At 40.9% G+C, this 12,808-nt stretch overlaps 1 protein-coding gene across 1 annotated transcript in view; it reads right to left on the bottom strand.

Annotated features, from left to right (window-relative positions):
* Positions 1–12,808, bottom strand: part of cnksr2a (connector enhancer of kinase suppressor of Ras 2a) — a 50,209-nt gene that overhangs the window by 9,247 nt on the left and 28,154 nt on the right. The window contains exons 8-15 of the mRNA XM_029457382.1: positions 12,672–12,740; positions 11,102–11,248; positions 9,722–9,834; positions 9,467–9,621; positions 9,122–9,211; positions 5,999–6,213; positions 4,307–4,358; positions 980–1,155 (exon numbers count right to left, since the gene is read on the bottom strand). Coding sequence (XP_029313242.1) covers positions 980–1,155; positions 4,307–4,358; positions 5,999–6,213; positions 9,122–9,211; positions 9,467–9,621; positions 9,722–9,834; positions 11,102–11,248; positions 12,672–12,740 — 1,017 coding nt within the window. The remainder of the gene's footprint in view (positions 1–979; positions 1,156–4,306; positions 4,359–5,998; positions 6,214–9,121; positions 9,212–9,466; positions 9,622–9,721; positions 9,835–11,101; positions 11,249–12,671; positions 12,741–12,808) is intronic.

Raw genomic sequence — 12,808 nt, 5'->3', positions numbered from 1 at the left:
GAGGACTTGCTCAAAACAAGGTGCATGAGCCTCCTACCTCTTTCCAAACAAACATGACTTTTACACAAAACATTTCAAAGCATTGCCTCTGAATCTGACCGAATGTAAACACAGAAAGTAACTGGCAGGAACAGCCGGCGTGTCTCAACGGTAACCCTACATTTGCGAAAACTTGCAAAGACTTCCCGCGAGACTCGCTGCCTGATGCCTTATCCTAACCTTAACCATTCTAGGTCAATGCCTAATCTCAACCAATGGCACTGACCTCAACCAGCTAAGGAGGTTTCTTGCCAAGATCAGTAATGGGATTAAAATCAAGTGATACCACTTAAACACGCTTCTACTTTTCTTGGCAGGTCCAATGCCCTGAACAATGAGCTATCGTGATCCTAAACCCTCAAGGTCAATCCTCTAATCTCAAGTAGTGGGATCCATAAATACCTTCAACCTTCACTCGGGTTTGCTTACATGTGTGAGGCTGTATATACCATAGACAGCAGCTGCTCGGCGATTTGAGCTAAATGCTTAAATGCTAACTCTCTTAGTGTGTTAGCATGACATTTGCTAATTAGCACTAAACACAAAGTATAGCTGAGGCCGCTAACATGGCTAAAAACCATGAAGTTCGACATTGAAACTTTTCAAAGACATGACTTATTTATACTAAATACACACATTTTAAGATGAAATCTGCCTGAAATCTCTTTTTCCCACTCTCACTGACTGATCCTGTAGCTTTAATGTACTCGCACAGAGCTTGACTTCGGGGTAGCTTCTGCACAGTGTTCTCCCCCTTTGTCTTCGTCACAGAGCCATTTTAAAAACTTCCATCCAACCCTATTAAGTTACAAAAAGCAGAACTCCGAGATTATGAAAATTGATCGCGTCTTTGTTTGAGATACTGAAAAAACAATGAAATATAAAAATAGTGTCAATAAAAAAAGGCGGGAAAAGGAGAGGACTGAATATAAAAACGTACCTCCTCATTGATGTACCAGTACAGGCAGTTGTCCTTCAGAACAAACCAGTACTTCTTCCATTTGTGAGAAAAGTAACCCTTTGCATCTCTCTTTCTCCACAGCCAACCCTCACAGTCTGCTCTGCCCAGCGCCTTGCAGGAAACACGCCTCCGACTCAGAGAGGCCAAACTTCGCCCTGGAACAACACAGAGGAAACATGACAGACAAGGAGAATATAAATCAGAAAACTGGAAAGAAGCAAGAGTTGAAAGCAAGAAAGCTTGTAATTCATTCAAAAGGTGCTTGTAAGTACTCACTCTTTCATAGTAGTGTGAATAATAACATTCATAAAATGCCACATCCTAATGTCGCAATAATTCTTGGCAACAGTTCAGTCTCTGGATTTGACAGAATGCTGCTGCACTGCAGTAAGGTAAGAGGTGTTTCATAAAAGAAATGCCTTTTGTTTCTGGTATAAAAGCCTTTTTCACAACTGGCTCCTCATTAGAGCTTACCAGGGAAACTTGGCTCCCAGTTGAGGGCTGCCAGGAAACGTTAACTGTGCTGTATCAAAATTCTTAAGACATTAAAAGGGGAATGCAGTTCAATATTCCATTTATTTCTGCAGCAATGGAAAGTGCAGCGTACAGTGTATCGCTTAAGGAAACAACTCTCTAGCACAAAAGGAAACTAAACCTCAAACACGTAGTGTGAAAAGGTTAGAGAGACTCTAACTAATTAGTAAGTTATATAATAATAATACATTTTATTTGTAAAGCGCCTTTCATAGCTAAACGCAATCTCAAGGTAACAACATCTTTCTGATTCCCTGAAAATGTGCAAAAGTGCCTTTTATTTTCAATTAATTTTCTGTGCAACAGCCTCACAGCCTGAGACCATCATCTTGTTCGACTTGTTCATTTAAAAAAAAAAAAAGAATTGTCTCAGTCATGGGACAAAAGAAGTAACATAATATTTCATTATTTGTTTGATTTGGGTGCTACACAGAGCAACTAAAAAAACGAAATAATAAATCATTCACATAACATTCATTTTCAAACTGTGGTGTAATTGCAGTAAACAAACAAAGCTGTTGCGTGAACAAGTGCAGATGGAGCAAAAGCTTTCAAAGCTTCTCGCGATGGCGGATGGTGAAACAAGTGAAAGAAAATCACTTCCAACATGTTGATCCTTGTTAGTGTGGTGAAAGAAAGAGAAAAAAAAAGCTTTGGTCATAGAGGCAAAGAAACTGATAGCAGAAAGTTGGAGAGAAGACAAATAGGGAGTACAATCATCTATACAGAAGGAAGCAGAAGGATTTAACATTTTCATAAACAAATATTAGATAGCAGATACCAATTATCTGAACCTTGATTCCATTTGTTTTAGGAAATAAAACTAAAAAGCGAAAACAAGAAATGAAAGAATTGATCTTACAATTATATACTGTAAATATATATATATATAAAATCACAAATGCTTTACAAAGAAATGTGACCAAAGCACGTGTAGATTTCATCTTTACAGTAGAGATGCTGAATCATTGTGTTTTTATCTGGACTGAGTATACAGTTTATAGCAAAGAGATGGAACGATGCCTCGCCTGCAGTCCAGTCTGGACTCGTGAGAAATGAGCACGACGTGCTAAAAATGCAAATGCAGCGGTCTCAGCACCCAAATGCGATAAAGAAAATGTTTCCAGCCAATGAATTGATTATGTTGTGTAGACTTAAAGCTGGGGTAGGCATTTTTTTGTGGCGTCAAAATTCATATTAACTTTTCAAATGGTCTTCTGCATCTCATGGCTCTTTTTTATGTGACAGAGAGAGGGCATTCCTATTGGCTGTTCTACAAATGCAGATACACGCTCTGTCGCAATATTATTAAAGATAACTGTGGTATTTAAAATTTAAAATATGGATATCATGTTTATAACACACATGATAATATCATGTAAATAATCCAGCACCTTTTGAATCTCACGATCCATTAGTAACTGTTGTACAGTTACATTTAAAGGCTCTCTCTACCTGTATGTTTATGGTAATTAATTAGCTAAAAAACAGACAAAATGCACAATAAAAAATTTTAAGATGAATTTAAATAGCTTTTTTTTTCTATAAATATCGCGATGATATCGTTATTGTGAATTATTTTTGGCACGTGTAGTGAAAACTGGCAACACTGCAAAGCAACCCAAAAAAGAGAGACAATAAATTCAATAAAACATGTTAATATTGGCAAAGCGTTTTAGAGGTGGAGAGAAAATGTTGCTCATAATAAAGCCGTCTGCTAACTGTAGCCAAAGGCTCACTGCATGCTAACTATGTTGTTAGCTAGAGCCTCACATCACAGTATGTCATCTCAGGCCCAAAGGTTTGCAAAGAAAATCAGGACGGTAATTCTCTATATAATCAGGATCACAATTACGATCGACTGATTGAAATGAATAATAATTATACCTACAGATTACTGCATGCAGCGCGTGCATTTGGAGTGTCTGGTGGGAGGGGCTGAGGACAGAGAGGAGGGTTGTGTTTCTGGCAGTTTCTTTTTTGCACTTTCCAGAAAAACTCCCTACCCCAGCTTTAATAAGTAAGAGGTTAATAATTTGAATAATAAATTGCCAACTTGTGGGACATAGATCGCTGCGGTCAGTGAAGTTTTTATTTGTATCTCACCAGATTAATTAATAGTAATTAAGGTCTAGGGGTTGGTAATATAGCTCCGTGTGTAATGAAAGATTGATGCTGTGTTTAATGGACCATTTCTAAATAGTGATGTTTAATTAGTTTGCTATATGAGTCTTTTTATCTGGTCAGCTGCACAATATTAATGTTGTCTTTTCATTGAAGTGGGAGACTACTTGCATTCTGCTGTGACGAAATGAGCAGTATTTGTATATCAATAAATTCTGGACTAACCATATCAGACTCAAATTATTATGCAAAGCAGAATATTTGTCTAAAATGACGTCTGGATGGGGAATTTGTCTACAGACAAGCACACGATGAAGAATTAAGTTTCCAATAATATCAAAAGGACATCCATTTGTGTTAATATGTAGCCTGTTGTAGCAGATTCTGGTTCTGCTTAAAAACACAGTTCAACCTATTAAAGACTCAGAATGTTGCCTATAATTAGTACTATAAAGGAATTATTAGCAAATTACAGACCGGTAAAATAAAGTGTTTCTAGGATAATTGGTTCAACTCAAGCAGAAGCTACTCTCCCATTTTTGTACAAAGTCTATTAGCTCGGTGTCCACAAGAGCGTGAATGAGTGTTGGATTGCTAAGGCAGCTCAGAATAAAAAAAGGAAACCGAACAGGTGGCTTCTCTGCTTACCTTTATTCTTCTTCCTGTTCTTTGACTGCAGAGAGGAGGACTGTTGGTATGTCTGAGGAAAGGAGAGAAGAAGAGGGAGGGTGAGATGGGGAGAGTGCAGGCTGTCAGGATGCATCAGTGGCCTTTGTTTACTGCAAAGAATCCTGGAATATAAAAGATGACAGATCATAGCGAGCGAGGAGGAGAGGAAGAAGGAGACACTTGAATACAAAGGAAAACTCTCTTTCCCTCTTTATCTCTCCGTCTCACACAGACATGAACTCATGTTAGGGTGAAAAAGTCGACCTCATGGAGGAGTTGAGCAACTCTCACACCTCTTAACATAGAACAAAGAGACAGGAAGGGAGGGGTAGCACAATAGGACATCCAGGTGACAGAGGAAATGAGAGAAAATAGAGCTAAGGGGCCTTAGGGATTGAACAGAACATTTCAGTAAGCAAAACATGAAGGACAAACATCTATAATAGGGGTTTTTAAGGTCCGTAGGCACTGTAGCTATTGGCTACAACCTGAGCCCTGTTTTTTTAGCATGCATTTGTTCACATTTTGCTAAATTGGCACCATTACATGACGCATTAAAAGTCTGCAATTAGCCATTAACAGTTCCTGTTTGTACTGTACCCATAGATGTACAGACGACTATCATTGGGTTACTTTGACACTAAAAAACACTTAACAAACGTGATGATTCTCAGGGAAGAGCCTCTTTTTACTTTGATTTCTAAGCAGGTTTACAGTCATTTATAAGTGATGGACGTTGGAGATAATGGAAATGCTCAGAAAGTGTAAATCACATTGAATATAAGAATACGTGTTTCATGTCTGTGTGTTTACATTTTTGAACATGAAACTCTGGCCAGCATATTTGAGATGTGACCTCTCTCGACAGGTCAGATGGATGCACCAGAACAGCTCTGATGTCACAATGTTACACATGTCAGAGCCTGGAGCTTGGCCATTCACAGCCCCACGCTCAGCAAGACAGATGACATGGTCCCGCCCACACCCACTGACACGCCATCTGCCATAGCAGCATTCATGCACACTGTAAACACACACGCACATGGAAACACATTTAATTTCCAAAGAGATGCTGTCAAGACGTATAAGGTCACCGCCGGCCAAATGGACTGTCTGGACCTACGCTCAGACGGACGAGCAGGGCAGACGGATGTCATGGAAGTGACAAGGGGGTAATAACGAGTCAGCATTCACTTAGATCACAGTTCACTACAGCATCTTTTATCAGGGTTAAAAGATCAAATATTTTTCTCAAATCTTTGAGTCCTGGCTGTTTCAAAACAAGAGGAAGAGTGTTACCACATTACATTAGCTTTTCCTTTAAGGAGGTAACTGAGGGGAAATTTCATAACCTTGTTTGATCCACATTATGCAACGACATAATGCCATTTTGAAGTTTCTGTGTGAGAGATAACATGTTGTCTTAGAGTGTAGCCAATGACATTGGTCTTGACTTGTCCAAGTTAGCCACAATGATTGAAACCACCCAGACAGATATTCAAAATGTAATACTAGAGTTAGTATACGTAGTCTCTTGTTGTGTGCTACATGTGTTAAAGATTTACATTGTAAGTTTCAATTCATACAATCAAACAGTGTCAGCTGACGGTCCTTGGCCTTGCTGATGTAAATAAAATACAATTGTTATGGAAAAGAAAACAAGTGACTCACGTGATAAATGGAGGCCGGATCTCTCGGTGGAGATTCTCTCTGATTTGTTTGGAGGACATAGTGGGAGGGGCTTTGACTGTGGTGGCTCCGCCTCTTGGCGCGTTTGGCCGTGTCATTGGTCCGTTTGCCAGGGCGAGCCGTGTGGCAGGAGTAGTCGTCAGAGCTGGTCCTCTCTTCCACACCAGACAGTCCCACGTAACGCATCAGTGTCGCTTCTGTGAAATCATCCAATCAAATCAGCACACAATAACCAAATGTCAAATATCCATCCATCGTCTACCGCTTATCCGGGGTCGGGTCGTGGGGGCAGCAGCTCCAGTAAGGAACCCCAAACTTCCCTTCTCCGGGCCACATCCGCCAGCTCCGACTGGGGGATCCCGAGGCGTTCCCAGTGAGGAGATATAATCTCTCCACTGAGTCCTGGGTCTTCCCCGGGGTCTCCTCCCAGCTGGACGTGCCTGGAACACCTCCCTAGGGAGGCGCCCAGGTGGCATCCTTACTAGATGCCCGAATAACCAAATGTCAAATATGACAAATTCAAATACACATTTCCATTTCTATGAGTTTAAACCTTTAGCTGTAGCTCAAGTTTCCCAATTACACTAATTATTTTAAAATTCCATCTGCGTGCATGTGATACGAGCCCGCAGAACAGTATCCGTGAGCTGAAAAGCATCCTTGCGACGGAGCATTTCTTGATTTTTGATACTTTTTGGAGGCGGGAAGTGGATAGACAGTTGCTGATGCCTCCTCTCCTTACATTGCACTGCCACGCCGGCCGTAAAATACAGTGTGTTATTGTTAACTCTCGCTACAGATAACGACGCTCACATTCATTAGTTGCAAATGGATATGTTCTTCTCAGGTAACCAAAACAAATATTATGCACAGCATGTGTATTGATCTTCTTTTCTTTATGAGGTCATATGTTCTTTATCGGTGCTGCCGATCAGGAGTCTCAGTCAGTTCAATAAACTACATTAATTATATATAAACAAAGCACAGTTGTCAAAAGGTCAAACCACTCAAAGATTCAGATGTTGACCTTTAATCACGCATCATTACTGAGGTAAAACGTTATTTTCTGAATGTCAGAACACAGTATAAAAATCTGCAAAGCCATCAGATGTTATCAAATCTGAACTGGAAAATGCACCATTTCCTCTCTACGTTTTATGTTTTTGCGTACCCATCAGGCTGATTAGTATTGTTTACCAAAGAATCTAGTGACAAAACGTGCGATAATTGTTCATATCTGAAAATTTTTTCAAAGATAATTTGTCGTTGGCTTCCGAAACAAAGCATACGACAATCATGTGAGCATTCTCTACAACATTATGGTGTTTTGATTTGAATTAAGGCTAACTAAACTAACTAAAGATATTAAAGTTAAAGGTGCATTGATAACATTCAGCCACTAGATGGCTTACTCCCACTCCCCGTTTCATTGCGTTCACGTACTGTGGTTGCAAGTTCCACGCACAACCTGCATATTTCATGGACAGCGTCAGTGTAGATTCCCAGTTAGCTTACTGTTTAAGAAGAAAAGTGGCCACCTTGGCGTGGCTTCTGAGCCCTTGAAACTACTACAGCTGACTCCAACAAGCAAGAAGTAGAACAAATGTTCACCCTGGTCTTGTTCACCCTTTCGTCACTGAGCACTTGGGATTGATACCCGAGTGAATACGGGAGCTCAATGTCTACCTCAGCCATTTTTCCCGTTTTTTGGCAACCACTAAGACTCTTGATCGTTGATGACATAGAGATACCATGTGATACCAACGTCTTTATACTATTGGCCCACAAGCCTATTCAACTTACTGCCAGTCGCTAGTGGTAACATGCCAACAAACGTAGCAAAGCGACAACAAACGCGACGAAGAAGAAGACGGCAAGCAAGTAAACATGGATGTAAACAATGTGCAATATAGAATACTTCATGGGCAAGGAAATGCACATGAACACATTTGTCAGGCCTTCAGGTTACACAATGTGTTTTGGTGAGAAACCTTTGTTTGTGAAACATGGGCACACTCAACGCACACTCAACGCATACTCAACGCACACTCAACGCACACACGGTCAGTTTGCGCCTCTCATGCACAAAGCATACATTCGGGTCACAAAGATAAACATCAGTTTCTCTAAAAGATAATTAACCGGTGAAAGTTAACGTTCCGGGTTATTGAAACATCTCCGGTTAATCTTCCGAATGTATGCTTATACATCAGATGCATAAACTGGGACCAGTTGCTAGATACATAACATCAACTGTCGGTATAGTTAGGTACACTCGCTCTTGCTTCTAAAGAGGCTTTCAACCACAAATTGTTGCCTGTCAGAAAGTCATTGGTTGCTTGGAACGACTAGTGTCAAAATGTAGTATAGTACAAAGTCTAATGAAGGGTCAATGATTCTTTGAGCTACACTAGGTGGATCTATATTTCCCACAAGGTGTTATCGTTTCGGGGACAAAATTGTGCTGCGAGAAAACATGTCCATGCATGTGTGAGTAAATGTGACTTGAGTGTTTATTGAATTTGTTCTGGTTCACCGACTGTAAGTCTCTTCCATCTTTTTTTTCCGACCAACTTCCTCTTCAACACTCCCACCGGGGAATAAAACTCAGGTCTCACTACTTCTCTCTCTCTCTCTTCACAGTTCCCACCCTGTCCTCCCCTGGTTGCTAGGCAGCGGCCAGAGGAAAGTGAGACACCGAGAAGAGCTGCTGTCAGCGTCGCCATGGCAACTGCGTGAGTGATTCAGGTGGAGGTCAGGGAGAATAGTCTTTTTTGTTGTTGCCGTTTCTCCCTCCTCCTCCACCTCCTCCACCTGTCTCTCTTCCTCTCTTTTATTCTTTCTCCCTTCATGGCTGCCTTTCATTTTCTCTGCCTTTGAACCAACTGTCTACCTTTCCTTTTTTCCATCGTTCCCTTCTCATCCGCTTATTTCATTCTCTGTGATGCTAATCACAGAGAGAATTAGAGGAAAGAGATGGAGGCGCATTGATCTCCACGCACACACTGATCTCTTCGTAATACAGAGAGACGGGAACATTTAACTGAATCTAACAGGCTCTTCAGGAGCACACACACATATTGCACTCCACACGCCGGCACTCACCTCTGCGGCTTTCTCTGTTAAGCTTGGCTGGATCTTCATAGTCGCCCACCCAGTTACACTCCACAGGCATGGAGATGGGCCTCAGCCTGCCTACAAGTAAACACAATTACAAAACTTAATATTGTCCTTAGAGTGTTTATATTATGGTATGTGATACTAGGATTCTTGCAAACTTTTATTTATTTCATAAACAACGTATATAGAGCTGCATCACTTTCTAAAACTTTTTATCCAGCGCCTCGGGCTGCCAGGTGGATATCCAACCTCATGATTGTTTTTTAAAGTGGCTCAATTCAGCACAATGAAATTGAACTCAATCTTTTTTTTCTCATCACTAGAGCGTACCATAGGTAGGTGTGGTGCAGTACACGGGCTCTTCCTCTTCTTGCCGGTGAGACTCTTGATCCAGGAAAGAGTTTGGTGACTCAGAGCGCTTAGCAACGCTGACTCCACCGTGGTTACGAGATGCCTCATCTCCAGGCAAGGCTCCTGTCTCATCTCTAAGGCAACAGCAGAGGCGGATTTACCGGCACACAATTGTACAAAGTCAAAGCTCCTCTTTGCTGTCACCAGTTTTACTTTCATTGAAAAACACTGTACCTGGGTATGTAAGGCTCAGCAGGTGGAGGGGGGATGTAAAGGTCCTGGATGGCGGAGCTCTTTGTGGGTGTGCCTGAGGGTGTGGCGGAACTGCTGCCTGGGCTTCTGGTTGGCTGCAGAAACCAAAAGAGGATATGGTAAGGAATATTCATTCTTCTATTTTCTTTACACTTTTGTTGACATAATGCCTTGGATGCCAATGAATTAGTACATTTAAGGGATGATTCAGATAATAAATGAGCAGCAAGACCTTTAACCCCCACATTCTAATCACTCCATTCTTGAGTCCAAGTGGACCTTCTTGCTAAATTAACAAAAGTTCCCTCTATGCGTTCCTGACCTTTGAACACTGATGTCTAATCAGTTCATCCTGAAGTATACGTGAACAGTAGAAGTAATTCCCTTCAGGCGTGTGATAAGATCGCCTTCACGAGATTGGGACGGACAGAAAAACAACCTGACATAATGCCTCCGGCCTCGGCTGTCGAAATAGCAAATTACCACAGTGGCAGATGGCTACCTGAGCCGCTAAACCTTTGGAGAGTTTGCTGCCAATTAGGTACAAGAATAACATTGATAAGATTGTGGCGACGTCATTAAAAATACATCTGATGGGGCAAAAAACACCAGCAGTCAGGCAATCAAAAGGGTTTTAAACTAAACCCTTGGGTTAGATCAATTACATCAGCCAAATTGTTCCGTAGAAACCTCCCTCACAGTTTACAGACCAACTTCCCCTGCTTCAATTGTATTCAGTTCTTGCTCATTTCAGACATTTCGGGCTCACTCTCGGTTTTACCTCCTAATAAAGTGGTTTAAAATAAACTGTTGGCTTGTTTACAACCTGACCACTTGTTTTTCTGTCCCTAGATCTCAGCAATTTGGTGAGTACACCAAGAAGAAACCTTGTCCCCCAATTTATATTCTACAAATTTGCTACGGCAAACGCAGCAAAAACTGTTGCTAGCATCCACCTCCCTATGAAAATCTGTTTGGTGCAACAACGTGACTGAACAAACAAACACATTTGTTGAAGAATAAATTAATTAAGACTTAAGTGGTCACACAATACAATACAGTGATGCAAAGCAAAGCAAAACTGTTTTCCTTTGTGTTTCCTCCTGATTGTGTAGATAATTAGTGTTAATTAGAGAGATACATTTCAAAAATTGCGGGCGCACTGGGAATATGGTTGGAGGATGCCATCAATTTTCCCTTACCATTTATTCACCTGTCAAACAAAACCCTGCTGAGCCACAGTATTCTGACCTAATTACACGCTTTGGCTGCAAGTCGTACAGGGAGTGGGAACGCTATGGGGAGTTATGTGGGCCAGTGCAGTGCTTTAATAAAGTCTATATAAGGTAGAGCTCATCCCACCTGCAGTGCTAGGGGTTTCCAGCGCATGTTTTTCAGCAGAGCAGGGGCGGAGCTGAGCGTGCTCTGTGGACGCTTCTTCAGCGTCAGGGACACGACGCCTTTATCAGCCCTCAGCGAGCCGACCAGGTTACGTAACTGCCAGCCCACCTGTGGACAGGAGAGGGTCAAAGCTTCCGGTTATCATTATCTGGATAATGAACAATAATTAAAGCATTTATTTATATTCAGCCTGTAGTTTGAATGCTATCCATGTCGTGATTGGATCTTGCTTGTTGAGCCTTCTGTGCAAAGTGGGTGTGGAGGTGGTGAGTCTATCTATAGAGCTTCCATGTGATGTAACCTGCCCCCATTTTGAAAACAAATGCATCTTATCATATATCTCTTCTCTTTTAGCCACTGTTTTCACTAAACCATGCCAACACTTGATATCGGACATTTATGAACAAAAAACGTCCACAAAAAAACAAAAAAGGGTATTATAAGGTCACCAGAACTTTATTGTTCTTGTTGTTCACGTCTCTTTCTCTTTGATCGGTTAGTCATGCGTGCCTTATGGAGAGAGATCATTTCTAATTAAGGCAAACACACTATCTTAATTGAATTTACCAGATTGACCTGAGATCTGATAAAAATGTAAGAGGTGCAAGGAAGGTTGGGGGATCTGATTATACTAATTGCAGCGTGTAAAAGGGTTAGGGTTTAGGGTTATCTCCTGTTTTGATTGACAGGTCTTATAATCCAGGTGAAGTGAAACAAAGGTCTCAAGGGGTTTATCCAGATGCAGAACGCTAGATAACAATGTAACCTTGCTGTTAAACTCTTACTGTAAAAGGTACTGTTGATATTAATCTTTTTTGATGATATGTAACCTGCAATAACTGATTTTTTTGCAAACATTTCAAACCATAAACCAAAAACAGTGGTCAATGTTACGCTGTATTTTTGTAATTATTTATAATGTACAGCCTTTATCGCTTATTTTTTCTTACTTTTAATGGAGGGGGGGAGTGTGTAATGTCATATGTATTTTAAGCTACTGGATGCCTAAATTTCCCTCAGGATCAATAAAATATCCATCCATCCATCCATCCATCCATCCATCCATCCATCCATCCATCCATCCATCCATCCATCCATCCATCCATCCATCCATCCGGCTCTTTAGCTGCTCCACTATGCTAGTTCGCTAACTTTGTCTGTCTGCCATTGTGTGCTGAGCAAGTAGTGTACAGGCGATTTGTTTAGCTGAATCACAGTGTTGATTAGAGCAGCTTTAAATATTTGTGTACATCTGCAATATCTGTAAAAACAGACATCATTAAATCATATTATTACGATCATTTGAGAAATATAAATGTGGATATACATAGTTAAAAAAGAAGAACGAATGGTCCATTTAATCATATCCAGGTAATATATTTATATTCACTCTTTATGTTAATTACATACATACACACATCTATAATCTAATCCCCCCCTCCTCCCCACACACACACACACACACACACACACACACACACACACACACACACACACATACACACACACACACACACAACAATAAACCCACCACTGTCTGATGATTGACTTGAATGACTTCATCTCCTGCATGGATCTTCTTACAGCGGTCAGCTGGAGACTACAGACACAGAAGACAAACAGACGACTGTGAATCGATCCAAGTTTATTGATCTCTGCATACCAGTG

The sequence above is a fragment of the Cottoperca gobio genome, chromosome 20 (assembly GCF_900634415.1).
Source record: "Cottoperca gobio chromosome 20, fCotGob3.1, whole genome shotgun sequence".
Lineage (NCBI taxonomy): Eukaryota > Metazoa > Chordata > Actinopteri > Perciformes > Bovichtidae > Cottoperca > Cottoperca gobio.
Note: the sequence above shows the minus strand (reverse complement) of the source record. Positions and strands in the feature narration are given on the sequence as shown.